The sequence below is a fragment of the Catharus ustulatus genome, chromosome 24, assembly GCF_009819885.2.
Source record: "Catharus ustulatus isolate bCatUst1 chromosome 24, bCatUst1.pri.v2, whole genome shotgun sequence".
NCBI lineage: Eukaryota > Metazoa > Chordata > Aves > Passeriformes > Turdidae > Catharus > Catharus ustulatus.
The window spans coordinates 2,850,527-2,877,587 of record NC_046244.1 but is presented as its reverse complement, the minus strand read 5'-3'; the positions used below and the strand labels follow the sequence as shown (position 1 = coordinate 2,877,587).

At 45.1% G+C, this 27,061-nt stretch overlaps 2 protein-coding genes across 2 annotated transcripts; one reads left to right on the top strand and one right to left on the bottom strand.

The window, feature by feature from the left end:
- The first annotated feature begins 831 nt into the window (after nt 1-831).
- NPPA (natriuretic peptide A) lies at nt 832-10,718 on the top strand. The gene is made up of 2 exons (XM_033079526.2): nt 832-3,246; nt 4,603-10,718. The coding sequence occupies exons 1-2, from the start codon at nt 3,127-3,129 to the stop codon at nt 4,969-4,971; spliced, it is 489 nt and encodes a 162-aa protein (XP_032935417.1). The 5' UTR covers nt 832-3,126; the 3' UTR covers nt 4,972-10,718.
- Nucleotides 10,047-26,881, bottom strand: CLCN6 (chloride voltage-gated channel 6). The gene is made up of 23 exons (XM_033079520.2): nt 26,789-26,881; nt 26,042-26,101; nt 24,986-25,051; nt 24,404-24,469; nt 23,727-23,793; nt 23,229-23,335; nt 22,882-23,008; nt 22,239-22,306; nt 22,084-22,142; nt 21,319-21,451; nt 20,835-20,948; nt 20,463-20,629; nt 19,495-19,621; nt 19,028-19,154; nt 18,552-18,705; nt 18,298-18,457; nt 18,046-18,152; nt 17,269-17,455; nt 16,687-16,844; nt 15,780-15,936; nt 14,967-15,074; nt 14,422-14,547; nt 10,047-13,099 (listed from the first exon to the last, which is right to left on the bottom strand). The coding sequence occupies exons 1-23, from the start codon at nt 26,864-26,866 to the stop codon at nt 13,019-13,021; spliced, it is 2,604 nt and encodes an 867-aa protein (XP_032935411.1). The 5' UTR covers nt 26,867-26,881; the 3' UTR covers nt 10,047-13,018.
- Between the last annotated feature and the right edge of the window lie 180 nt (nt 26,882-27,061).

The following is a 27,061-nucleotide window of genomic DNA, read 5'->3' as shown; positions in this document are numbered from 1 at the left end:
AATCTCTCAGCTGGAAGATGAAAGGAATCCAAACCCAGCCTCTTTCTCAGAACAGGAGGCTCTGTACAAACAGCTCACACTCTTCAGCACAGAACGGGCACCACTGTAAGGATGTGCAGCAGCTCAGGGCAGCACTGGGGCAGATCCATCCACCAGCAGATGGAACACACATGGAGCCAGCCCCCAGGTCACAGCCCTTACCCTCACAGGGCTGAAAAACAAGGACACAGAACCTTCGTGCTGGGGAAGGGAAAATGTCACCTCAGCTGAGCTCTGTCCATCCTCCTCACCACAGGATCCACAGCCAGGCTGCCAGCAGCACTCGTGGTGCTCTCCCTCTCTGACTGAGCAACCAGAGCTGCTCTAAAGGAGCCTCCTGTCACCACACCTCCCATCCCACACCCTGGTACAGGGGAAATGTGCCACATTCCCAACCCTCAAAGCAGTCACAGGAAGCTTTTTAGCTGCCCTGCTAAGGCAGACGTTTTATAGGGAAATGCCCAGCTGAGCATGGGAAATACTTCGATCTTGACTCTCCACTGCTGAGCTATAAAGCCTAAAGTTCATGTATTAATTTACCAGGGTGATAACACTGAGATAAACAAGTGACTTTTACAGCTGTAACAAGGATGAGTTCTGATGTGTCATACTCCATGTGCTTCAGCAGAACTGTGAGATGGATAACTGAGGGCAGAATCTGGCTGTGAAAATACAACTACTACTGTGACAGGCACTCATTTTACCACACCTCTACACTTCACTGCATTGTACATAGAATAGAGCACAAAAGCTTCCTGTCTTAGGAAAGTATTGTCGAGGCTGAAGTCATGCTGCTGCATCTTATTTATCTGCCATGGAACACAGAAGATGAAAAGGAATGAACCAGTAAAGCAAGGACTATCTTGGGGTCTGACTTAATGACTAAAATCCTGGAAAATTAGATTGTTTCACAGTTACAGGTCACTCAAAGCAAAATATTTCACATCTGAGATTAATATTGTGTCCTTCAATTTCTTGCTGCTGGGTTTGTGCCCCAGGGGCTGCTGTACAAAAAATAAAATAAATAAAAACAGACACAAAGGAAAACTCAGAGCAAGCTACAAAATGTTTTTGTACAGAGAGAGCACTAAGAATACTTAGTGGTGTGTGGGAGGGTGTGAAAGGAAAGAAACAAGAAATACAACAATTACAGAGTCTAATTATCTTAAATTAGACACTCAAAATCAATGAATAATTCTGGTTTGTCTTCTCCCACTTTTGCAGTTTACAAAACAAAGTAACACCTTGGCACAAACATACACACACCAAGAGCAGCAGGAAGAGAGTACTTTGAACTAATTAATAAATTATACAGACACTGCAGTACAGAGAGTTAATTTAAAAAAGAAGTTATTAGACTCTTAGTTCTTTTTTAAAAGCACAAAATAAGAAAGTGTTGGAGCACACAATAATACAGAAAATTAGTATTGCCTACATGTTCTGAAAAAATAAAACATTGAGGAAAAATAGAGAGAGCTCTTATAGTAAAGGGCTTTGTCAGAACATAGACAGAGTTGGGCTGACTTTGAGCTACATTAGGAAAAAGCAGAATTTGAGCAGGACTTCACAACCTTGAGAATGTCCTTCCTAGTATAATTTTGGTAGCTGATCATGTGAACAGTATGTGGACATGTTTGTACATAAACACCATGTTAAGATATTTCAGACGTGGGAAAAACTTTATCATTCTATTATTATAATTATTATTATTTTGAAAATGTAGTCAGGAGTTTCTTTCAAGATCTATGTTCATATGAAGAGTCAACAAATTATTACTAGACTGATATTCAACTTATACATTTGTTGTTTCAATTTAAAGTAACAAGAAAATGCAAAAAAAAGCCATTGCTTCATGAGTTAGAACTCTCTTGTATTTCTGTAAAAAGATTAATTTTTAGTTATATTATATGCACAAAGACACCAGTGGAAATTTGAAGCATTTCTGTACTTTTGAAATCGGTCATTTAAGAATAGGCAGTTTCTAGCTAATTTTAAGACATTCGGCACTTAAAGAAACAAATAAATACTTCTTATTTTTAATATACTAAATTAAATATTTTGTTTTAACTCCTCACAAAACACACATATACACAAATCCATCCATTCTTTCTTTGGGACAGATTCTGATACCTTTCTGAATCACACCTATTTAAGTTCTCATCGAACAAATTTCTTTCTTGTACGACGGTAAAAGAAGATTATTGCTGAATCTGGCTGCCTGTTCTTTAAATTTTATTGATGCAGGGTCAAGCCTTACCATCAATGCTTAAGGAAATTCCATTATTTAAACATTTGGCTGTCAATAAACATGAGTTTTCAGTGGTGCTGGTGCCGGTTGTCGCGGAGGGCTGGCGGCACTCGCTCTCCCAGTCAGCCTGCACTGAGGTGCAGATCGAGGTGCTGCTCTTGTTGGTAACACACAAACACAAAGTCTCAGTGGTGATATCACCTCAGCAGCAACAGGAAAAGAGAAGTGGCCCAAATCTGGGATTTTCAGCGCGCTCTGTGGTATGTGGTGGCCGCACATATTCCATATATAGAAGGAAAGCGTGCACAATGCTTGTCCTGAAAGTCCATTTAGCTTCATTCTTGACTCTTCACCAAAAACTCATCTCAAAACCTGTCGTTTCCCCAGTAAAAGGCAATTTCCTTACAGAAATCTTCTAACTGAGCAAAGTTTAGAGCAGTTTTGGGATTGTTTCCCATCTCTGTAAATCTGACCATAGGGGTCTCTTGAAAGAGAATTGCTAAGAATTTCCAACTGGACTATGTAATCACAGCGCCTGGTATCAAGAGGAGGGGGAGTGACATGAAATCACTGACTTGTGACATACATTCCTCAGCACCAGCAGCTGCTGCCTAATGACAGCTAATAAAGGGAATCTTCCCTTGACAGAGCTGCATGCCTACAGTGGGACTGGAATGTGCCCAAGATAAACCCACTGATAACCTAGGAAGTAGGGATCACCCAAAGAGTATAAAAGACAAGCTTCAGCTGAGAGACAACAGGACAAGGAACAGAGAGACCTGAAGGGACATCTCAGAAGAAACAGCTTGAACTTCCCTACTCCCAACGAAGTCAGCGCCATGGACACTAAAGGCTCATTTTTCTATGGCTTCCTCTTGCTGCTGCTCATCCAGCTCCAGCCCAGCAGAGCCAACCCAATCTACAGCCTCAGCCCTGCCAAAGAACTGGCCAGCATGGAGGTGAGGACTCTCATTTTGCAAGGTTAAACTTTTGGGGTGCTTAGCAGAGTGTGATGTGATGCTTTGCCTTCCTTTTGCATGACTGGACTGTGATAACCACATCAGCCAGCACATGCTGGGGGACAAAGCCTCACTCCCCAAAGGGGTTCAGAGAAGCTTTGTAGGGCAATATCCTCACCTGAGCTCCTGGGCAGTGGCGGGAACCAAAATTGTCACATTGTAGGATGTCTGCTTTGGCGTTTCTGTTCTTTTAAAGATACATCCTCCTGGGAACAAAGTTCCAGGGAAGGAAAAAATCATCAGAGTAGCTCTGTAAGAGCAAATAGAAAACTTTGAGGGGGGGTCCTGTCTATCCTGCTGTCTGTATGTCTGTCCCTGCTCCGTAGGGCAGCCATATGGCTCTAGCTTTGTGAATTTGAGATGGGAGTATGGATGAGAGATGAGGAGGTGGAGTGGAGCACCCAAAGACAAACTTTCTGAAATATTACGAGGGGAATAACATAATCATTTAGTGTGGCTCATCCAGAAAAGCTTCCAAAAAGCTGTAAGATTACCAGCCAAGAAGTTTAATAATAGAGAAAATCCATTGTTACAGCACAGTACAAGCTTGAGACTGATGGGATCTGAAAGCTCAAGCCTTTCCTTGGGCTGGTACCAGTGACCAGCTTCTCAAAGCTCTTCTCAGGCCCTAAGAACAAACTCCCTGAGCTGATAAGGACAATTGAAGCTAAAGTTGCCTCTAGGCTGTTTCCAGCAGCCAGGAAGAGTGGCTTCCAAATGCACTCACTGTCAGGCAAGCCATAAGGCTCATTCCCCTCTATTCATATTCTAGAGATGGGCAATTAGATTCCTCTAATCGGTTCAGCTGCCCCTGAGGGGGTTATCTGACTCCAGTTATATAAAATTTTACAAATTACAAAGAATGGTACCCAGGAAGCAAGCACACAGCAGGCATGAATTTACCATACAGGTATTTTCAGTTACTTTAAGGGCAGAGATTAGTGAAAACACCAAGAGCTTCTCCGAGTGAGGTCCAAGGAAATAACCAGGGGTGACAAAGCAGCAGCTTCTGAGAATGTGGGATGGGCTGTATGGCTAGAAGTTCTCCCAGACTGTGTACCAGGGGTGGGCTGAGTGCTACCTCCCTGTGCAACCCACATCTTGCATTGTCTTCTCTGCCAAGACATCTTCTAACCTGGCCAGTTACCAGTGACCACCAGTAAAGCTGGGATCCACCCTGTCAGTCTCCCTAGGGAGGGCTATGGGACCGTTGATAAATGCTGAACAGAATGACTGGAAGACTTAGCAAACAACCACAAAACAATGAGTTTAATGACTTGAATCCTTCCCTTACAGGCTCTGCTGGAGAGGCTGGAGGATAAGTTTGCAATGATTGAAGCCCTGGAGTCCAATCCTGACCTGCAACAACCCAAAATCCAGGAGGAGATCCCGTCAGAACTCGCTGATGACAGTGACAACCAGAAGGCTGAAGCCAGGCTTGCCCCCAACACCCCTCTGTCCTACAGGGACCCCTTCCTCAAGAGACTGAGGGGGCTGCAAATGCCCAGGATGATGAGAGATTCTGGCTGTTTTGGGAGGAGGATTGATCGGATCGGCTCCCTGAGCGGGATGGGGTGCAATGGTGAGTCCTGGTTAAAGCATTTCCCAGATTCTGTCTGTGCCCTGGCACAGGGACACAGCAGCTTCTCAATTAAGTATTTTTAAAGACACAGCTTAAGAATGGAATTAATTTGAGCCTAGTATTTAAGTTACTAATGGTTTTCCAAAAGCACTGCTAACAATGGTGACATGTACCAAGACAAAACCAGGTTTTAGTGACATTTATTTCATGTTTGGTTTGCAGGTTCCCGGAGAAATTAGGATCAACCTCCCTATTCCCTGCTCTGAAGAATGCTTTACAGAACCCCTTCCTCCCAAGATGAAAGACAGATGCTTTCTAAGCTTCTCAACAGAAAGTTATTCCTATTTTTATTTATTTATTTATTTATTTATTTGATGTTTTTTTAAAGAACATTTCTTATGCTAGCACTGACAGACCATCTTTAAATAAAACTAACACATTAGACATCCGTGCTGGACCTCTCTCCTGTCTGTTGCATTAAATTTTCTTATATTTGCCTAAAGTCAAAATCTTAAGTTTTATTGACATTCTGGTACCCACAAGCCTGCATCTTATTTACATGAGACAGAGAAAGCATGAACTTGGTAAAAATGAAAATGAGTTTTTGACTAGAGGCTTTTCCTCTGCAGTAACAGGCTAGCAGGGAAAAAAAATACTTGTGTAACATCGAAAGACCATCATGAATTCTCCTATAGACAGGGTTTCAGTAGTAAGAGAGTCCTTTTGCTGGTTTAGATTATTCACTCATGGGAACTGCCACAAATGCCTCATGTAAGCAAAAGTCACATGAAAAGAAATAAATAAAATAACACTCCACAAGTTTCAAGATAACCAGAGGGAGGAAAGGGAATTCATTGTATATGTTTTCTCACAGTGACCAAATAAAGGTTACGAGCATCAACACAAAGATACATCATGAGCTGTGTCTTGTCTCACTGTGCACGGGGCTGACATGCTGACTCCCACAATTTCTTAAAGGATCCTCAAAGGGTTTGAATATTATCATGATATTCCTCATGAGAGGGTAGGTGGGATCACTCACCTGCACAGCAGCTTGTATGGAACATTTTTCACTTTGTGGGAATGGCCCCTCCTGAAGCTGTTCTAACATGGCTAATGGGAACACTGGAAGTCTGATTAAGATTTAGTCAACCTTCATTGCTAAATTTCACACCTAGGAGCTGAATGACATATTCTAGCACCCCACCAAAGAAGGCAATATTGCCAAAATCACATTCAGTCAGCATCCCAAGAGACAAAGAGCTTGGATTCTCATGTGAGCCCCAGCAATGGCACCAAGCCCAGCTCAACACAACTGTCCTGTGACTGACTGCACGTACTGCTAGCAACTGTGTTATTTTGAGCACCTCATGAGTCTCATTCCCAGAATCTCAGTGCATTCCCAGTCTCATTCCCATGCACCTGAGTACCCTGAGGAGTTTTTTGAGGGTTTGACAAGGCAGCACCAGGACAGACTCAGGTGGAACAGTCCAATTCTGATTTTGCTTATGCAAATGCACAATGGGACAGAAATGCTACCTGGTGAGGATCAGGTACTGGAAGGCAGGTGTTCCAGAGCTGCTGACAGCACCTCTCAGGGACCACAGCTCCAGGGAAAGGGTAAATTCAAGTGCACACTCCTCCTGTACAGGGCCAGTCACAGCTAAGGCTGCTGCAACACTTTAATAGGGCTCATGTCACATATCACATCTCTGACAAGTCACTCCCTGCACTGCTGACACGGCCTCCAAGAGGGATCTGTGTGCTCCTCTCCACACAGGGCCTTGTGATTCTTTCCCAGGGAAGAATGGCAGAAGTCCTATCTGAGGGAATAATTTCATTACAATCCAACAGAAAACCACAGACAGTGTGATACAAATCCTCTCCTTCCAGCATCAGCTACAGATAAAATACTTTGTGGAATAGTGTCCACACGGGTTTCTCTGACAGAAGAATAAATTCCCAGGTTAAGACTCCTAGAAGCATCCATGGGACATCCCTGCAGTGAAAGTTACAGTGACTTTGCATTTACTCAATTTCACAGATCAGGGGGGTGTGAAGTCACCCTTTGGGGAGCCCTTGTGGGGACAATGGGGCTTTATCTTCTAAAAAGGCTTCCCAAAGACACTGCAGCACGATGGGAACATGCTGGATGCCTCCACACCAGCAACAGGCAACAGCCTGACTTCCTCTGTGCTACTGAAAGTAAAAACAATTCATGTACTCTAACAATAGCTTTTGCTGGAGCTGAATTTTACCCAGTCAAGCACAACTTGCACAGACACTGTAAATTGTCCCTCCCTGTCAGCCCCTCAAGGCACAAAACACTGATTAGTTCAGTGGAATGTGCTAAATATGGCAAGAAGAGGCAATGCTGCCTGACCTAAAGTCAGGTGGGTCCAGTATTAGCAGCAAGCCAGTTCCTGGTGGAACAAGTCTGTATTGGCTTGCAGACAGTATGTTAATAGACCCTTCAGTCTGGGAGAACCTAATTGAGGGGGAGCAATCGAGGAAAAAAGCATCTCTGACTGGATTTTTACTGCTACTCCCATACACACACAGAGCTGTAAAGCACCTTCAGGGAAATCTCACAGTCAGGTCAGGAGTAAGCACTGGGAAAAGCTGAATGGGAGAAACTCGACACTGATCAGCTCTACAGGCAAAGAACATCACCCACAAGGATGAAAAAAGGCTACCACTGTTGTTGTGAGAGCTGGATCAGAGAGAGCACTCTTGGGAACAGCCATCACGTAAATGAAAAAATATCCCAGTGGGACCAGAGAAGGACCAGGCTAAACCCCCCCCCCCCCCACAGCCATAAGGACATTTGCCACCTCCTGCCCTGCCAGACTTCATTCCAACTTCCTAACAGCATTTGGCAGTACCCATGACTGGCTGTGCTTAATTCAGCAGTTTGCTTTCCTTTGGACACACAGTAATTCCATTAGTGTGCTCCATGCACTCTGCAAGGCATGAGCCTGGTTTGGAATAGGGGGATGCTTGCAATGGGGTATATTTACAAATTACATTTGATGGTTTCTTTGCCAGACACTGCACTATTCCTATCCAGCTTCCCACTAAATGAAATCCAAGTTGGCAGGCAAGAATGCCAAGAGGAGCTGTCAGCACTGCTTGGTTTCTCTAGGAAATTGTATGTGAAGTACAGGGCACACACCCTCCCTGCTGCAGGCAGATGTGGAGCTGTGCCAGCACACATCCCAGTCTGGCTGCAGCCAGCTTGCTTGATTTACTTCCCCTGAATCTCAGCCCCCAAAGGCCTTTGCTGATTGACATCTGCTTGCTAAGTGTGTCCCACACTTTTATGTGGGAAGGAAGAAAGGAAGATTTGTAAGACTTTCACCCTTTATTACCATCTCCTGACTGCTCTCTTGGAAAACCAGCACAGTCCTGTACATTAGAAGCAGAGTGGGGAGGAGGTGAAGTTCATGAAAACAGGAGGTGGTGGGAAGGCAGCTAGAGTCAAGCCTGCTTTGCTGGGAATTGGGAGGACAGAAAAGAAAGATAAAACTGGTGTGTTAATTCAGCCATCCCAGAGAGATATTCTCTAGTACAGGCATCAAAGAGCTGCTGGGGGAGTCAATAAAGATCTCAAGGTTCTCATGTCTTATCTGTTAGTCATCAGTTTTCTGTATCAGTATTGTTTTCTATTTAAACTGGTAAATATGGGTTGCAGTCTCTGCTCCAAAACGCTTGAAGGATCAGTAAGATGTGTTTTAAACGGTTTAACACACATCTTACTGATCCTTGAAGCATACAAACCCATACTGCAATTGAAAAAGCCTGGAGAAAGGGACATCCTACCCACTTTTAAACTATGATCTCAAAGTCCAAACCTCATCTGACTCCCCTCTCTTCCCAGAGAGCAGTGGAGCTCACTTACATCTCATCTCAGCTCCCAATGAGCCTTTGCAGACACTGCAATTCAACAGTGGGTGCAGAGGAGACTGAATGTATCCCACTGCCACTGAAAAGCCCTTCAGCACCCTGGACAAGAAGAGCAGCTTCACTCTCTCCTTACACCCCTTCAAAGCTCTGGGCAGTCATCCTCTGTTCCTTCCAGTGCATGCTGCATGATCCACAACTGGGAATGCACACACACTGAAGAAGCAGCCTGTATCCTGCTAGCAAAACAAAAATAAAAATAATAATAATCTCACTGAACACCACTAATTTTTTTCTGCTGGAGCCCCAGTGTGTCGTTACAGGGACAATGACACATGGTTGGATTCAACAAGTCTATAAACCAAAGAGTTTATAGGATTCTAAGAGCCTACAAACCTCTCCTATTCCCTCCTAAATTCCTGCATTTAGAACCAAAGGCAGCACAGAGCTGAAGCAGAGCTCCCCCAGTCCTTTCCCCTGATAACTCCTTCCTATTCCTTGCTAAGTTAGGACCTCTGTGGCCCTTCTTTAGCTCCTCAATCACTTTAGTTCCTCAATCCTCAACCTCCCAAGAGATGTTTTTACCTATCTCAGGCTTTCCCTGGCATCACACACCCAACAAGGGAGAGCCAGAGGGAAGGAGCCAGACTGGCTAACTCTGTGTTAGAGTGCCTCAGAGAGCTGCTATGTGCATCCTGTACTACACAACCCCCTGATGCATACAAACATGGAAGGACAGTGAGCTTTTTGGGTCAGATATTTCTACAGTGCTCAAAGACTCTACTTATATTTTTGGCCTGTAAAGCATGTGATAAAAGCTCAAAAATTGTCACAAATTCTTTTCTGTAAGGCAGACAGCATGACAAAGTAGAAAAGATAGCCACAAATTAAATAAACTTTAAAGATGAAATTAAGATCTTTCACACCCTGGAGAAGCCAACTATAAAACAAGAGGTGCCACACTGTAGTCTAAACCCCTTTCATTAACTTACTGGGAGGAAGGTGAGCTCTCAGGTAAGAAAAGTAGCACTGTGCACAATTTAGCTCCTTATTAAACATGGCAATTCCCTCCTTTGAACCAGCCATTGTGACAATGTGGAACTACAGTGGTCACAGCCTAATGGAGCAGTCATTCCTTCTGCCTAGCCTAAGAGCATATTCTGCATAAACTGTTAGATCCACACATAAATAACATAATAAACAGTTCCAGCTCATAAATAGCAACTGCTCAACTCCCTCAAATCATGCTCTTGGATGTTGCTATGTTCTACTAGTTTTATTATCATAAAAGGCAAAAATAAAACAATACTAGAAACATCAAAAGACCTTGAAAGTGCTGCAGGAGACACACAAACATTTTACTCTCAGACATGTTACAGCTACATGAATACTTCCCAAGTGCCATAGTTCAAATAAAAATATATTCATACAAATTTAAAAAAAAAAATACAATTTATATACACACACACCATGGAATTAGCTTACATCATTTCATAACAAAAAACAGTGCAAAGAAAAAAACAAATGGAAAGGTAAGTTGCTACCACTGGAATTGTTCACAGTACATAATTAAGAATTGAAAACTGCATAATTAACACTGCACAGGAAACCACAGGGCAAGGGAGAAGGCCCCAGACTAACCCCCAACCTTGCCACCAGAACTAACCCAGTTCTGGGTTATTTTTCCTTTAGTGTTGCTCTGTTAAAATATTACAGGCACCTGTGTTAGAGTAAGTTTCTTGGTAAATCACCTAGCAACCAGAGCCAGGGGAAAAGCAGAGTGTTGGAAGAAAGGAATTAAGTAACCAAAGTGTGAGAACAAGAGTGATTCACCACAAACCCCTTGGCATCAGTCCTCACCAGAAGGGAAATGCTGCATCTCCAAATGTCAGCTGAACCTGTAATTCCTTTAATGCAGGCTACAGAACAGTAACTGCATGCTGAGATTTCCCTTTAAAGCAGCTGACAGGGTCCCCCACCATCCTCACTGAAAAGTTCTCTACTGAAAGAATGAAAGGGTGTGTTTTCCAGCTGAAACATTTGAATAAGATGCCCAGGCAGAGCACACAGTGCTGCCAACAGGTTGAAGGCAAAGTGCTTCTCATAGGGAAGCATCTGGTGCCCAGAAAAACCTTGACAAGATTCTCCTGACTAGTCTGGATTGCCCAGCAGCAATGACAAAGACATCCTGCAGCAAAACACCCTGCTGTTTGTGTACAGAAATAAATCAGGATCAGCTCAAGGCAAACAACCTAAGGAGCCTTATTCATGTGCAGGAGGAGAAACCTTCCCTTCCAGACACTCATTCAACATGAGCAAGAGGAAAATCATTTGTCATGGGGAGACACAGGACATACTTGACAGGGGCTCTAACAGTACAGGACTGCCAATTCCATTGAGTGATCTGAAATACCACAAAAACTTGATTCCTGTGATTTGTAACTACCCAGGAGCACAGATCCTTTGAATGAAAGGCAGCCTAACAAAAGCACAATTCAATCCTACAGTCCAGCTTCAGGGAGGGCAAATGGGCACTGGAAGTTTCCTGGGATAGCTCAGTGGAAGAGCAGAGCTCAGGGAACACAGGCATTTCAGACAACACCTGCAGAGACTATCCAGACAGAACAAACATCCTTACTCTACTTACAGGGAAAGAACTCTCAAATCACGAGCAGTAGCTGATGCCAGCTTCTATGCACTAAGGAAATACAGAAAATCAACAGTCTGCCTTTTTTCTGTCCCAATTCCCACCTAGCCAGCTCCTTATGGCAGACAACAGGTTAACTGGAGGGCTCAGAGGCTGTGGAGCTTTTCTGGAACACATTCCCTATGTAACTTGTCCCAGTATCTTGGCTAAGAGAATGCTCTGTGCTTTATCAAGCCAATCAGCTCTGCAGTCCCTGAGGCACAGCACTGGCTTCCCACTGAGGGTTATCTGCACAGAGAGCTCAGGAGGGCAGGTGCCTGCAGGAACAATACAGGTGCTGGCCAGGATGGTACCTGCTAAAGCACTGAACTGGCTGCAACTGGCTCCTAAGTGCTCATTTTACCCTTACAGATTGTTGCAGTTGCAAATATTATCCCAAGCATTTTTAGAGCACAGACAGCCTCACATACCACCTGCAGGAGATCCTGCCTTAGTCACCAGCACCAAGAATCCCTCCTTATGGCAGCCTGAAACTACAGCAGCTCCTCTCATGACACAGAGATAATCCAACCAAGCCCAGAGACCATCAGTTCTATTTGCAAAACTTCTCCATGCTCTGAGGATGTGGAGTTCCCTGGTCTCTGACTCCAGCTGGAAAGGTGCCCCAGGCTCTCATTGTTTGAGCAGTGCAAGGACAAAGTGCCTACAATTGCAAAGAAATGCAGGAATGTCAAAGTGGAGTGCCACCAAGCATCTTAGAAGAGTCTCTTACAGGGAGATAAATAGCAACAGCTAACAGGAAAGGTATCTCCCTTCTCTGAGATGCTGTGCAAATGTATTATATATTTATAAACCCTAACAGTATCTGAAATGTAACCATTTAACTCCAAATCTGCTGAGCTGCTCTCAAAAGTCACCTGCTGTGAAAAAATAATCACAGCAGAAACATTTCCCCATGAAAAAAGGAGAGAAATTAAGAATAAATGAAGCTGGAGGGAAAAAATATGGCCAAAGGGGAGCACTTGCAAAGACAGATATATTTCCAAAATGCTGGATTTCTTAATACTGGTTTTGCAAGAAACCATCCTCCAGAGCAGCTATTTGATATCTGCAAACTTCAGTATCTCCTCTCAGCAACTCCCTTCTCACACAAATAAGGCAACAGTTGCAGGAACAAGGGAGGAAGAAGAAAAGGGAGTCATACAGGAGGAAGAGGAAGATGCCCAGGACACAGTGGAGAGAAATGGTTCTTTTTTCCAATTCTTTGGAAAACCCCAAAACAAAATGGCAGAACACAGTGTCAGGACAACATCTGATGGAAGGAGATAACTGGGGGACAGGGGAAGAAAACACCTGGATCAAGAGTTGTCAAACCAAGTGCCTGAGGCTAATCAACAGCTCTGGGCTCAGGCAGCTCCTCTAATTCTCTGGCTAACAAGATGTTTTCCAGTTCCCCAGGCCTGATATGCATGTGAGAAGCCAAAGGGCAGGACCTGGGCCTGGTGTGGCCCAAGCAGAACGCGAGCATGTGTGCAGGCTTGGAGGAGGGAGGAAGCCACAGTGACAGAGGGGCAGGGCCATCAAATGGTCTGATAGTGCTGCCTCAGTCTTGCCTGCAGGAATTCATGGGTCAGGTTGTGCCGAGTGATTATCCCAACAACCTTAAAGAGGAAGAAAAGAGAAAGAAAAGACACAAGTCATTATCAGAGGTGTGACACTATGAGACATCCAGAATAAAGTGGCCATTCTTTTTAACACCCCAGAAAGAAGCAACCTGAAAGCAGCTCTTGATCAATGCTGAGAGAGAGTGGATTCAAGTAGAAATTCACAGAAACAATCTCCCTCTGCAACCCTTACTCTCCAGGCAAGAATGCTGATTTAACACCCAAAGAAACAGCTTTAACTATTGCTGTGGTGTCTGGCACCAGCAGGACCCCCTGCCTAGGAAGGGAAATCCTTTCCACCTCAGATGGCATAAGGATGTAAAATCCTATGGGAAATAAAAACTTCAATTGGAAATAACAAAGCTGTCTTTCAGGGCTTCATTCAAGACATTTCTGATATTCCACATGGCATGACTTCAGATAGCTCCTATCAGATACATTCAAGGAAGCTCTAAAGACCAAAACAGAGAAATGGTCAGGACTAGCCAAGAGTTACTGCACACTGGCAGGTGACAAAAGGGACCTTCTCCCAGCCTGTTGTGGATGCAGTCAAACCACACCTTTCAGCTGGTGAAACATCTCACTGGTTTTACACAAGGAAAGAGTTTAGAACTAGGCTGCTCTCTAGTACTCCAAGAGCATCTTGTACTAAAATGGAACAAGCCAACATCTCTTGTTTGCAACTCACAGGCCCTGCAGAGTCTATGGGGAACCCTGAGGCAGCAAAAGCAGTGGTGCCTCACACAGACCAGGTCAGGTTTAAGGGAAACAGTTTCTCATTGTGGTTATAGGAGGTTGCTGACATCTACTGACTGCTCCTAAGCATTGTAGACAGCAAAAAGATAAGGACATTGAGTCAAGCACAGACCATTTAAACACTGCTTTGCTGCTCCTGTGAGTAGGAACTGAATACAACTCCCTTCCTACAGAAAAACATCTTGCCCCAACATATAGGAAATTTTGCTCTTGGCCTTGAATAAAGCTGTGAAAGGAAAGGCCAATTAGTGGCCTCTGGTGAGCTCAAGGCCCCTCAACAGATACAAAAATGAAGAGCTTCTACAGGCTGCACACCTGAGACAGAGAGATGCACGTCCTGCTCTTTGCAGGTAAAGGGGAAGCAGGCTAGGACACAAAAGATGGCAACCAAGTCATGGTAATTAAGCCTTCAGGACCCTAAAAAACCAAAAATCACATTCTGATCTCTTTAAAGCATTTCTGTTTGATGTTAAAAGAGATCTTAATTGTCCCAAAGATGGAAAATGTTGCACAAACACTGTGGCTTCTTTGCTCAGCTAAGACAAGACAAGACAAGGACTCACCTCTCCAACTGCATTCACAACAGGTAAATGCCTGAGTCCCATTGTCCTGAACAGGTTGAAGACTTGTGACACATGAGTATTTGGAGAGACAGTAAAGGGTGATGGGTTCATGTATGGGGTGACATCCTAAGAAAGAAAAACAATCATGTTATTCACAGGAGTCATTTTCACTGTCTCTGGGAATCACTAACAAGCAATTCCTACAAGTCCTCCATTCCACTAATGCCCAGGCAGAGGATTTGACTATGGTCATCTCCTATTTCTGTGCAAACATGACATTAGTATGGTTTGGTTTGTTGAGAAGTTAAAGTGGGCAGGCAGCACCTTATTCTACAAGTAAAGGACCAATGGACACTTATCTCATAGCAGGGGATTTCCACATGCAGAGAAGGCTGAGTGCTTGAGCAGCACAGGATGTTGGTCACTGCACCAAAGAATGTATCAAACATGCTCTCATTTTTAAAGGCTTTTAAAGGTTTTTAAAGGCTTTGGACATCTGTAAATACTTATCAGGACACACTGCCACACTGCAATGCTTCTCTTACCACTATCATACGAGGGTTCAGCAATGTGAGGTCCAGATCATGGATGTCTGGGTAGCGGGGATAATCCTCTGACATCTCTGCGTGGGACAGGCGGGGCTGACTTGCACTCTGCAAGTAAAAGAAATCCCACTGAACCCATGTGTCACCATTGCAGAGAACACAGGGGCTGCAAGCAGCACAACAAACCATGCCCCTTAACTGCCCCTCCCCAGATCTCCTCCCATATCCACACATCCACCTTCTGCAGAGGTGCTGTTACCCAAACCTATGCAGGCCTTAAGCTGACAGAGAATGCACCTGCTCCCCAACCTCACACAAATCTACATTTGACACTGGAGGGCAGCAGGAAACCAGCCCTGTGGGAGCTGGGCCTCAGATACTCTCACTGATCTCAGTGACACAGCTGAGATTGTTCTGCTAAGACCTCAGCACACAGCAGTAAAACACACAGCAGATACTGCTGGGTGCTCTATCTGCATTCAATATCTGCCCTCTGTTCTCCAGTTCTGTGTATCTTTATGTCATATATTCTCCTTATCTTTATGCCACAAACTCATCTGTTGGATTACTTTTTTAACAGCAGCTGTCCTTTTCCTGGGGATATTTTCAATTTCCTTTACTCTAAGAGCTGCAAGAGAGAATTCGTATTACCTGTCTGCAACTTTTAAAACACACTTGCATCCCTTCAAGTGTAAAAATAGATATATTTTTTTTTGGCAGCCCATGAATATTGTTCCCAAGCTCCTCAGCTGAGAACCCTCAGCTGAGAAGGCAGGGATGTCTTTGCTGCAGCTCCTGAGAAGCAGGACTCACCAACTGGCTCTCGGAGTAACAAACCCCCCGGTCAAGAAGGGTGACCAGCTGTGAGCGCAGGATCAAGCCATGGAAGGTCAGGGGTCTGAAGCGCTCCTCCATGGTCCACTCCTCACTGGGAGACTGGTCAGGGTACAGGTTGGGGTAAGGAGTGTATCTGTAATGGATTTAACACCATGTGTTACAAGCTTCACATACCCCAGCACCCAAAAGAGCAGCTACTTCAGCTCTTTGCAACCTCCTCCTCAACATTTTGGGGACTCTTGCTAGGGACAACCAACTCTTCACTCCACAAAAAAAAAAAAAAAAAAAATATAGAGGCATTATGTGGTCAGAGCAGCAGAAGGGACAGTCTCCTAAATCAAGTTCAAATCACTTGCTATTAAAGCAATTTTCAGTGCCAAATTACTAAGATTCTAATAAAAGCTGAAGCATCTGGAAAAACGTCACGGTAGGATGTCATGCATGAAAAGTCATCATCACTGACTTAGAAAATTATTCACTAGACTGGGCTTCTGCTTGGAAGTAAGAGCAATATAACCCTGGTGACTCAGAGCAGTTACCAGAAAGGTGGTATCAGTATCACAGCAACAGGAAAACTGAGCTTTCCAGAGCTCTCACATTTTTGCAGACAAGAGGACATTGATTTCTACAGAGATCTTCCTAGGTACCCCATCCTTTCCAGGAAATATGTCTGCATAGGTGTTTGAAGGAAATGTAAGAAGTTGGACATTATCAACTCACTTGTCTGGAACTTTGTGAGCCACAGCACTGGCTCCTCAGACCTGACAAACCACTTCTAAAACATGGATACCAGCACTGCTTCTGCTGACATATGCAATGACAGAGACATCTCAACATATGGAAAAACCCTGTTTCCATACATTTGTGCCTACCAGGAGCTCACCTTCTCTCCAGCATCTGCTGCAGCAGATCCTCCTTTTCGGGAGGCTCCTCTGTTGCTATGTGCTCGTCACACATGTTGCGCAGCTCACTCGAGGGGTAGGATTTCATGGACTGGCTACGCTTGCGCTGCTCTCCAGCTCGTGTGAGAATGCTGGATTTCTGGATGCAACAAACCATGTTCAGATACTCACTAAGCAAGTCAACAGTTATCCAAGAGTGACTGTGAACTGCTACATCATAGCTTTGTGCTACCATCTAACATGTTCATTAGCCACTGCTGCTTCAGGACTTGCGAGAATAGCCAATAGGACTGTGCAATTCAGCAACAGATCCAAACGTTTTCATGTCTATGCTAAACAGATTACTCTGTCCTCTTAACTTTTGCCTCTAGGAATGCAAGCCACTCTTTTGTCTCTACCACTACCCAGAGAATGGAATGGGAGTTCTTAAAAATTCTGTATTGCAGCAGGTGCTTATCTCTGACCTGAATTCTGCCCAAAAGCGTAAATAACTAAAGCAAGATCACTCTGTATGCAAAACAAAGCTCTCTACTCTTCAACCTATCAAACAAGCAATTGTTTACCTTGAATTTGATGTTGTTACTTATCAGCTGGTTTCCCTTCATGAACTCCCTCTCATTGCCCCGGTTCTCTGTCACCACAGGGAAGGCATGATGGACAGTGGTGCGCAGGATGCTGACAAGGGACTGGATCCGGGTGTGTGGGTACACGTACGTCAAGTTGGGTTCCATGATGTCACTGGCTCGTAGCCTGAAGAAACAGAAATCCAACATTGCTGCATGCATCACATCAGTGACAGAAGGCTGGTGATGAACAAACATGGAAACAAACCAGCCTCTAAAATATCTGCTGCAGTTAAGTTCTGCTAGCTCCTTTTGCTGTGTGCTCACCCTCACTGTGGCACCAGCAGCGATGGCATGCCTGATTTTTCAATTTTTTTTATAACAAAACATTGTATCAATGATGCACTAGAGGAAAGGTAGAATGTTCTAACTTGTAATAAAGTTTCTAAACACTACTGGGAAGAGACAACAGGTGGGAAGAAGATGACATTCCACAAGAAGCAAAGTCCAATGGAATGTTTTCACAAAGTTCTTGCTGAACCTCCCAAATCCACCCTGCAGATTCCCATCCATCCAGTCCCTCAGAAAGGGCTTCAGGATCTCTGTCGTGTTGCAGGCCTGGTGCACAACACCTTTAACAGCAGCCCTCACAGTTGCTCCTCAGAGCAACTAGGTTTTTTGGAGATGAAGCACCATCCCCCCGCATTAAAGCATTTCTGAGCAAGAATCCCCACCACAAACTCTAACCCACAGCCTGGCCAAGAGGAGCAGCCTTACTTATCCATTTCCACCCCAGTTTCCCACTCCAGAAGAGGCACTCCTCGCAAGTTCACGTGGATGTCATAGATGCCTTTGTTGAAAAAGTCTCCTGTCCACTTGGCTACCTGCATAGCAAACACAAGGTCTATTGAGTAGTTGTTCCAAGTACAAAACTCCTTGGCTTATGAAAGCCCTGAAAGTAACAAAGATTCAGGGGCAGCACATGCTCAAGCAGCCTGCAGAAAGCCAGAGCTAAGGCCCTGGACTCACCATGAGGGTGATCATTATGGGCAGCCCATAGGTGATCTCGTTGGTGGACTCGATGAGGATGACGGTCAGGCTGATGGTCATGCGCACCACTCCTCCCAGGAACGCGGCTGCCCCGATCAGTGCAAAGGTTCCTGAGTAGATGTGATCGAGGCCGATGTAGCTAGAGCAAAGCACAGAGCCCTCAGGTTAGAAAAGCCTGCCTGAGAGCTGCTGGTGCACCTGCAGCACTTCCCTCACACACACAGTTGATGCACCTTTTGAGGAGGTTGGCGACCAGGCGTCCGAAGGCAGCCCCACAAAGCAGTGATGGTACAAACAGACCACTGGGCACAGAGATCCCATATGTCCAGCAGGAGAGTAAGAAATAGAGAAGGAAGAACAGGGATAGGGTGACTGGGCTGAAAGTACCTGCAACACAAGAAGAATCATGACTAAAGAGACACAGGTCTGTCCAAGATAGAGTTTTGCACCATCCACCCCTCAGCTCACAGCAGGCTCATCTCACAACAGCTACTGAGTCTCCCAGTCCAAACACACATGCAGACAATGAGTAAGTGAAAAGAGAGGAAAAGCAGGCCTTTCTTCCCATCAAGGAGACCTTCACCAGTTGTACTAGCAGTCCTCCAGAGCCATAAAGGCCTGAAGATGCTCCTAGCCTTGTGGTGCTGTTCCAGGTAAGAAGAGGCTCTGAAGATTAAGTGTGGGATGAGGCAGTCTCCTAACTACTCACCATCCTGGTGGAAGAGCTGCAGGATAGCTGACTCCTGAGGGTTGAAGAAAAGTGTGGCCATGTCATTGTACGTTTCATTTGGGCAAAAAAAAGTTTTGATGCTTGAATTTACATCCTCTGATATATCCTAATGCAGGACACAAAAGACACAAAGGGTTAAAATTCACTGTCTCCTACATTAGCCTTTGGATAGAACAGGAATAACACTTCTGTTACTGTCAGCCATGCTTTGGGAAGTTCAGACCAAATATCAATAGTAGAGATGGGGCCTACATATCAATGGGCTCCTTGATTCAGAGCCTGAATTGTTTTGTACAAAAGCACAGGGTAGCTTTTATTATTACCCTAAGCTCCTGCAACCCTCCATGGGCTCTCACTGCAGTTGTCAGTAAAAAAGCTCATTGCATGCCTATGCTGCCCTGCAGGGTGAACAATATGACAGGGAATATGATCACAGAATCCCTCACCTGCAGGCTCAGGGTGCCATTGCCACTGTGGCTGCTGGGAGACAGCTGCCGGCATTCCCCCAGAACCATGGAGGCTACGAAGACCACGACGGTGGTGGTCAATGACACAAGCAAGCTCTCCAAGACTCTGAAAGACACAACAGAAACCATACACTGAAACCACATTCAGCACTGTAACCTAGTCCCAGCTCTGCAAATAAGGCTGCAAAAAGCAGCACTCACCACAGCTTAGCATCAGAACAAAGGACACTGCAAATCAAGTTGAATTATGACTTGGTTCCCAGGGATTGCCTTAGCTCCCCTTTTTAACTGCTTGCCCCAAAAAAAGGCTATTTCTGCCCAGAGAACACACAGCAGTCACACATGAAAAGCCCCAGGGTTCAGTAATGAGGCTGTTCACCTGGAAACAATGTTCTGTACATCCTTACAGGGTAAAAGGATAGCTATGACTGGGCAGGGTGATGCACAGTCTCTCAATCTCTTTTCTAACTGCTGAAATACACTTCTTTTTAAACCTGGGCTTTGTGTTTAGGAGCTGTCTAGAGTAAACAAAGTTACTTTCACAAGTTCCCTCACTAAATAACACAGATACTGTAATTTAATTAAGCAACATTATTTTAAAAAGTGAGATCAGCTATTCCTTCCACATCAGTTTGGATAAGGACACAAAGAAGTCCTGCATGGAGACAAAGCTCTGGTTTGTTCAGCCTTTATGATAAAGAGCTCTATCCACTGCCCTTATAAGAGGGATTGCAATTCTCTCTGTACCATCAAAGTTATCAAAAAATTATAGGAACTGTAACATTTGGTTTATGGTGCTCACTTTTAAGTTCTGTACAGGTTTCATTTTGTGGTTTTTAAAATAACCAGTCTAGGACTTCCCCCAATCCTACTCACAGGGTCTTCTAGACTGATGCTTTTGATTTGGGAGCAGAGATCCCTGCACAAACTCAAGAGAGCAGACATACCTGACCAGCTTTGGCTTGGGATGCACATTGCGCATGCGGTACTTGGCAAGTCTCTTGTTCAGGCAGTTAAAGGTGGCTCCAAGAAGGCCTCCTACAATCCCCATCAGAATGAAGAAGCCCAAGTCCACAGCTGTCCAGAGGTGGCATTTCTTATCAGACTCAGAGCACTGTGCAAAAAAGTGTAAAAAAAAAAAAAAAAAGCATTACAGTAGTTGCTGCAATTTCCTACAACACTTCTATCTCCACAGCTAGAGATTTTGAGTAGCTAAGATCTGAAATACAAGCATGTGTCAAAAGAAACCTCCAAACTAACAGACAGAAGTCCAGGACTAACAAGAGACTGGAGAGGGGGCAAATAACAATAAATCTTACCTTAAACTCCCCAAAGTTCAGCAGCCCAGGGAGCTGGAAAGACCCCCAGCTTCCAAACTGAATCCCAGAGCGGAAAAAATTCAGGGTGAAGGTGGCAGCCATGGAACAGAAAAGCTGTGGAGGTAGGAAAAAAAAAAAGGGGGGAAGCAAAGGTTCCCAAAATTAAGACTGGCATAGTCAGTTCTTCCTTGAGACTTGTGCTTGGGGAAAGGAACTGGAAGGGATCAAACTGCAGAGAGCCCAGGCACAAAAGCCCTCTCTCCCAGGTACACTGAATCTGCTGCCTAGAGCTGTTCCACATAATACCAGGCTCATATCTGCCCTTGACCTGTAGTAGCTCTGGAACACTGATAGAGCAGGCAACCTCCCTCCTGTCAGGAGAGCTCAGGAAGAGACAGGATCATCTGAGTGCCCTCATGGACAGGCCCTATCAAGGGGAGACCACTTCTCAAGGAACAGACACAGAGTCAGAACCATCACTCACCACTTTCCATGTAAGTCCCTGGTTCCAGAAGGAGGAACCCTCTTCCAAACTAAAAAGAGTGCCTCCAATTGGGGCTCCAAAGGCAGCTGCAACCCCTGCAGCTGCTCCAGCAGATACAAAATCTCTTTTATCCCTGAAATGAAGAGAAAAACAACCTCAGTTTAGCAAATTAGAGCTCTGGAGATCTTAGGTTTTGCAAAATAAGAGATCATCCCTATTTATGGATATATCCCAGGGATTCAGGAATGAGAGTTGGGAGTAAAGCTGGCTATGGCAGACACTGCCATTTGTTCATTAAGCTGCAACATTGTGCTCTTTCTGTAGAGCACAAACACAGAGAAGAATTCTGGTACTACACAACTGCCCAGTGTGTGAGGAACCACCCCAAACCATGGACTCCAGCATCACTTGAAAGACTTACAGAGGTGAAAGGGCAAGAATTTGATGACATTCAGGAGACCTAGCCTTCTCTTAAGTATATCCTAATCATAAGGGGTGAGCAACTGAGCTTTCAACCATCCACATTAAAGGTTTGAAATGAGTAAAGATCTGCTGAGCAGCACAAGAGAGCATCTGTGAACATGAAGACCAGAGCAGCTCGGAAGAGTGACATCCTGGTGTTGTCTTGCTGCAGAATGGAACTGCAGGACACTAGTAAGAAACTGATAAACCAACTGACTGGTTCACCCCAGCCCTCCACCCTCTTCCCAAGAAAGTCTGCTCACTCATCCTCCTCTCCCCTCCTCCACATCCTGGGTACAGTACCTGTCACTGCGGAAATAGGGAAAGTTAAACTGGATCTTCCTCAAAGAGATGCTCTGGAACTACAAACAAAGTAAAGATTTAGAAACACAGGAGATGGAAACTTAGTCTTACAAAACAGTGGCTTCACCAGGACAGTGACCCTGGCCAGCACTAACCTGTGGCAAGCCAGCACCCACGACAGCACCACTGTGAATCATTGGACCCTCCTTCCCGACAAAAAGACCTGGAAAAGCAGGGCTCATGAGGGAACACTTTACCCACCATTACCCTCCCTTGCTGACAAAGCAAGATGAGATCACTCCCATGCCATGGCACAGCTCTCTGTGCTGAGCCTGCAGGTCCTCACTGGGAGGTGCTCACCTCCTACTCCCTCAACCATCCCAAATGTTTGTGAAGACTTGCACAGATTCCACAGATTCTGCACTCCAAGTGGGTGAAATCATTGAATAACAACTGTTACAAGGACTCTGAACTCTCTGGGTTATTCTGCCCTGCTGCATTCAGGCTGCTCCTGACAATGTGTCCTGGAACATTCTCAGGTCTCTCTTGGATTCTGCCACAAAGAGTCACATCTGACTAACTCACTCAGAAAATCACCCATTTCCCTGATAGCCCTGATCCTTCTGTTTATTCTCTACTCTATAAATGCACTCAGGGCTCATGACTCTGCTTCAAATCACCAGAATTATTTTATTGGAAAGGCAGGGCCTTCTGTGCCCTTTGTAATCAGAGAAAGCATTTTTTGCCCTTCACTGACTCCTTCCCCCAACAAGATGAACACACCAGGGCCCTCCTTACCTCCTGCCACACTGAAGAGCACTCCTGCAGCTTTGCACACCACTGTCCGCAGACGCACAACCCCTGGAACCTTCACTCCATTGAGGTAGCACTTAATTTCAGGAATTCCTGAGCCAGCTGCTACAGGCTGTGGGAAAGAAACACTGATGCTATGGTACACTGATTTCATACCAGACCAAGAGAGAGCAAGGGACCAAGAGACCCTGCTTAGCTAAATCAAATAGCACTCTGAAGCTAGTTTGATGTTTTGGGGCACAAAGTGTTTCTACCAAGGGTATTTCATATCAAGGACCTGTGTGAGAGAAAAGGAAGGTTGCATAAGGGTCAGCAATGGATTGAAGCCTTACTTGGATTAGGACCAGAAGACTGGCAAGAAAAACAAAGGTCAGGTTGAACCCCAGCAGCTCCAACAAGGACAGTGCAAGGCAGCCTTTCTCAGTGCATTCTTCCACAGCTGCAGGGATGGTCAAGGAAAACAGCATTCCCCATACCAACACACAGTCACTTGGTAATATCTGGGCCTCCCACTGGCATCAAGAGCCAAGCCTGTGCTTCCTAATCCAGCCAGAGCAGCGAACACAACCAGTCAGAAAGTCAGGCTTCCTTTTCAAAGCTCAACACTGAGTTAGGAGGAAAGGAAACCACTCATTCTTTCTGCTTATGTACCTGATACTGGAAACATTTCTTGGTTTCAAGGGCTGAATTACATAAGCAAGCCGAAAACTTGCTTAATCATGAACAACATGCCCAGTGGCAGAATTGTGAGAGTCAGCTGTTCTGAGCAAAACATGGGAACAGAAACAAAAAGGTCACTTGAGTCTAGCAAGGCCCAAGATAAAAGATACAGCTTTGTACCACCTGAAACTTGAGCTGGGTAAAGAGCCGCACAAAGAAATCCACAAAGAGGCCCACCTGGAAAAAGGAGACAGAATAGCCATCAGGAATTTCTACATATAAATAATGAAGACCACCCTCTAGTTAATCCTACCAGAAATATGAGCACAGGGGAGAACAGAAGATGAAGAAGACAAAAGAAGCATAATTCAGAGTAAAGCAGCTTTAGAAACTCAGATTTTTTTCCCCTTTCTCTCACTGGGACAGATCTATCCTAGATTTATTCCTGAAGAGATGCATTTTAGCACCCATTAAAGTACTAATCTGGCAGTATTTTTAACACCCTCAACATACTAAAGGGTACAGAAGAAAGCTGGTATTTATTGGAGGCATACAGCTCATTTTCACAGTTCAGCCATAAACTGCCATCCTTTTTTATTAAGCTGCTTGCTTTGGACAAGTTTTCCTGTATGTCAAATTAATTCAGACTACTTTACAATAAAAATCCAGAAAGTTCTGAAAGAAAAAAGGTTTCTTGAAAAATATTCTATAACAACATGCTATAATTCCCAAAAGACAACTCCACCTAAGCTCTCACCACCATGAAAGAGAATTTCTTTATTCTTTAGCCATTATCTCTGCTTAGTCTCCTGAATTTTCCTAATTTCCCAAACACCATGATCCTTACCAGTCCTGTACAGACTCCAATAGCAAAAACCAGCACCCACTTCACTGCTTCATATCTCTGAGCTTTCTGTTCAGAAAGAGGATTGAAAAGAAATTTTAAAATTAAAAAAAAAAAAAGTGAAATAAAAGCAATACAAAACCAGGGATTTTCTGGAAGGTGGGTTTAGGCTTCACAGCTCAACAGCCAGAGGGATAAATCTACAGAAGATTGTGACAACAGCAAACTGAAAACTGGGAACTGAAAGACTCAACGTCTTGCTCACTTTAAACTTAGTATCACAAGAGATGCTGGGAGCTTTTTTTTTTTTGTTACAGAGAAACTGGGAGAACACATAGAATTTCTGTCATAAAGAAGGAAAAAACCATAAAACTTCCTGCAGTGGAGCATATTTAGAATCACAGAATGATCTGGGTTAGAAGAGACCTTAAAGCTCATCTCATTCCACACCCCCTGCCACAGACAGGAACACCTTCTCCTTCCAGGCTGGTCAAAGCCACATCCAAAAAGGCTTTGAACACTTCTAATCCACAGTCTCTCTGGATGATGGCCACAATTTTAGCTTATGAAAGAACAAGGTCCTACCTTGTTGTCCATGCTCTCCAAAATTTCCAAGTAGGGGTCATTGATACAGCGATCATAATCCAAGCTCTGAAATGCCAAAAGGTCAATTTAGGAGAATCAGCTGCAACAGGTTGTGAAAAAAAATATGTCTAGAAGACCTTGTTAAAGACTACAGAAATCACTTCTACCCCCAGAGTAGATTCTGCAAACAACAGTATTTTTCAGAGAAAATACTCCTGGAAACAACTTAAGTTAAATATTTGGATCAGCCAGACCCTGAGAATCACAAAGTGAAAGAACAGAAGAATTTCACTGCTCAAGCTGAGAGAGACAGTGAAATAAACAGAAACACAACTGATTTATAGATCTGTATGTTACACAAGTCACATTGCACAGTTTTAGACTCTTTTCACTGTCTCCATTTCGACAGTGCAGGAGATAACACTGGACCTTTATATTAAGAACAGCATCAATTCTTCAGTTTATCACAGCAGGGAGTTAACAGCAATAGTTTCCTAGTCACAAAACTCCACTAGTTCTCTCCACATCTTCACCTTTTCAAACCAAGCAGTAACTGGGCTGGTGACACCCATACTGACAGCAACTGCTCTAAATACTTCAGGGCCACCATACAGTGATGCAAAAAGCAAACACCTCCTGTAAGCAGCAGAATGTGATATATGGGAAAATCTGCTGTGAGCCAGCACGACAACACAGACAGCAGAAAGGCAACTGTGACCAAGTACTACAGATGCTTTCTACAGACATCAGAAAGCAAGGCCTCTAGAGCCTGCAAATCTCAAATTGAGTAAGTGGGAAAATGCACCAGACTCTGAAAACTAATTTTCTCAACAGGAGTCTGACTTGAAACTGGACATTCAACCTACTTAGAGGGCTTTATCCCAGAACCATACAAAGATGAGGAACAGTTCCAAGCAAGCAAAGCAACTCTCGGTATTTCTGCTAATGCCAATGCAACCTAATGATCCATACTGAGTATCTGCCCTGTTACAAACTCTAACCTGTCTGCAAGTCTTATCACATTAATATCAGAAGTTGTATTATTTATTTCCTCACCTCGTAGTCTTTGCGTGGAAGGATCTCATCTTCCTCTTCATGAGTTTCTCCTAGGATCGTCTGCAAAACAAATGCAGGAAAGGAAAATCATGACAGGAATGAATGCATCTATAGCTGTCCACGAACACAGCCAAAATTACAGAAATCCTATACCACTGTTGCTTATAAATTGAGTGTGTGGATTACTAGATCACCACTCACTTTGCAGTAATGCCAAACGGTCTTACCTTAGAGCCAGAACACACATCACTTCTACACAGGAGATCCCGACAGAAAGCCCTAACCCACATCCCATTTCCTTCACAGCAACAGGTTACAGGGGAGCATAGGACAACAATTTTGAAGAGAGCACTCTGCAGTGCTAGAATCAGAGAGAGCCCCAGCCAGCATCACTCCCCGTTACAGCTGCGAGGGGCAGCGGCTCCATGGGCTGGAATACGAGGCCCAGACAAAGAATGCGGGCCAGGAGAGGGACAGCACTGGCGGTGAAGCACCAGGCCCAGCAGCAAAACGGGCGGGAACGGGCATCGGATGAGAGACTGGGCCAGGAGCTGCACCCTGAGGTGCCGACACCGCGCCCTGAGGCGCTGGGCCCAACACCACAGCACCGCTCCCCGCCCTCAGGCGCGCCCCAGAGCCGAGCGGGGCCGGGCCGAGACCCGGGGTGAGGGGGCTCCTCCAGCACACGCGAGTCCGGAGGGAGGGGGGATCAGGAGCAGCCGGGAGAGCGCGGGGCGATGGCCGTACCAGCTCCTCGGGGGTGCGGCTCTCCCGCTCGCCGCAGCAGCAGCAGCACAGCCTGGCCCCGCACCCGCACCGCGCCATCTTCCGCCGCCGGCCCCGCCCCGCCCCGCCCCGCCCCGCAGCGCGTCACCCCGCGCGCCGCCCCGCCTGCCCGCCCACAGCCCCGCAGCCCCGGTTAGCCCGGCCCGCACATGGCCGCGCTCCCGTGACGGGCCCGACCGCCCCGTCCCGTCCCGCCTGGCCGCGGTCCCGGCCTTGCCGGCAGCGCTCCCGCAG

Bases quoted from the DNA above. Each gene is read 5' to 3' on its own strand.
- NPPA (XM_033079526.2), top strand. From the start codon at position 3,127: ATGGACACTAAAGGCTCATTTTTCTATGGCTTCCTCTTGCTGCTGCTC. The intron at 3,247-4,602 runs GTGAGGACTCTC...CTTCCCTTACAG, and splicing joins AAGAACTGGCCAGCATGGAG to GCTCTGCTGGAGAGGCTGGA.
- CLCN6 (XM_033079520.2), bottom strand. From the start codon at position 26,866: ATGGCGCGGTGCGGGTGCGGGGCCAGGCTGTGCTGCTGCTGCTGCGGC. The intron at 18,706-19,027 runs GTGAGTAGTTAG...CTTGTGTTGCAG, and splicing joins GCAGCTCTTCCACCAGGATG to GTACTTTCAGCCCAGTCACC. The intron at 17,456-18,045 runs GTAAGGCTGCTC...CTGTTTCTTCAG, and splicing joins ACTGGGGTGGAAATGGATAA to GCTACGAGCCAGTGACATCA.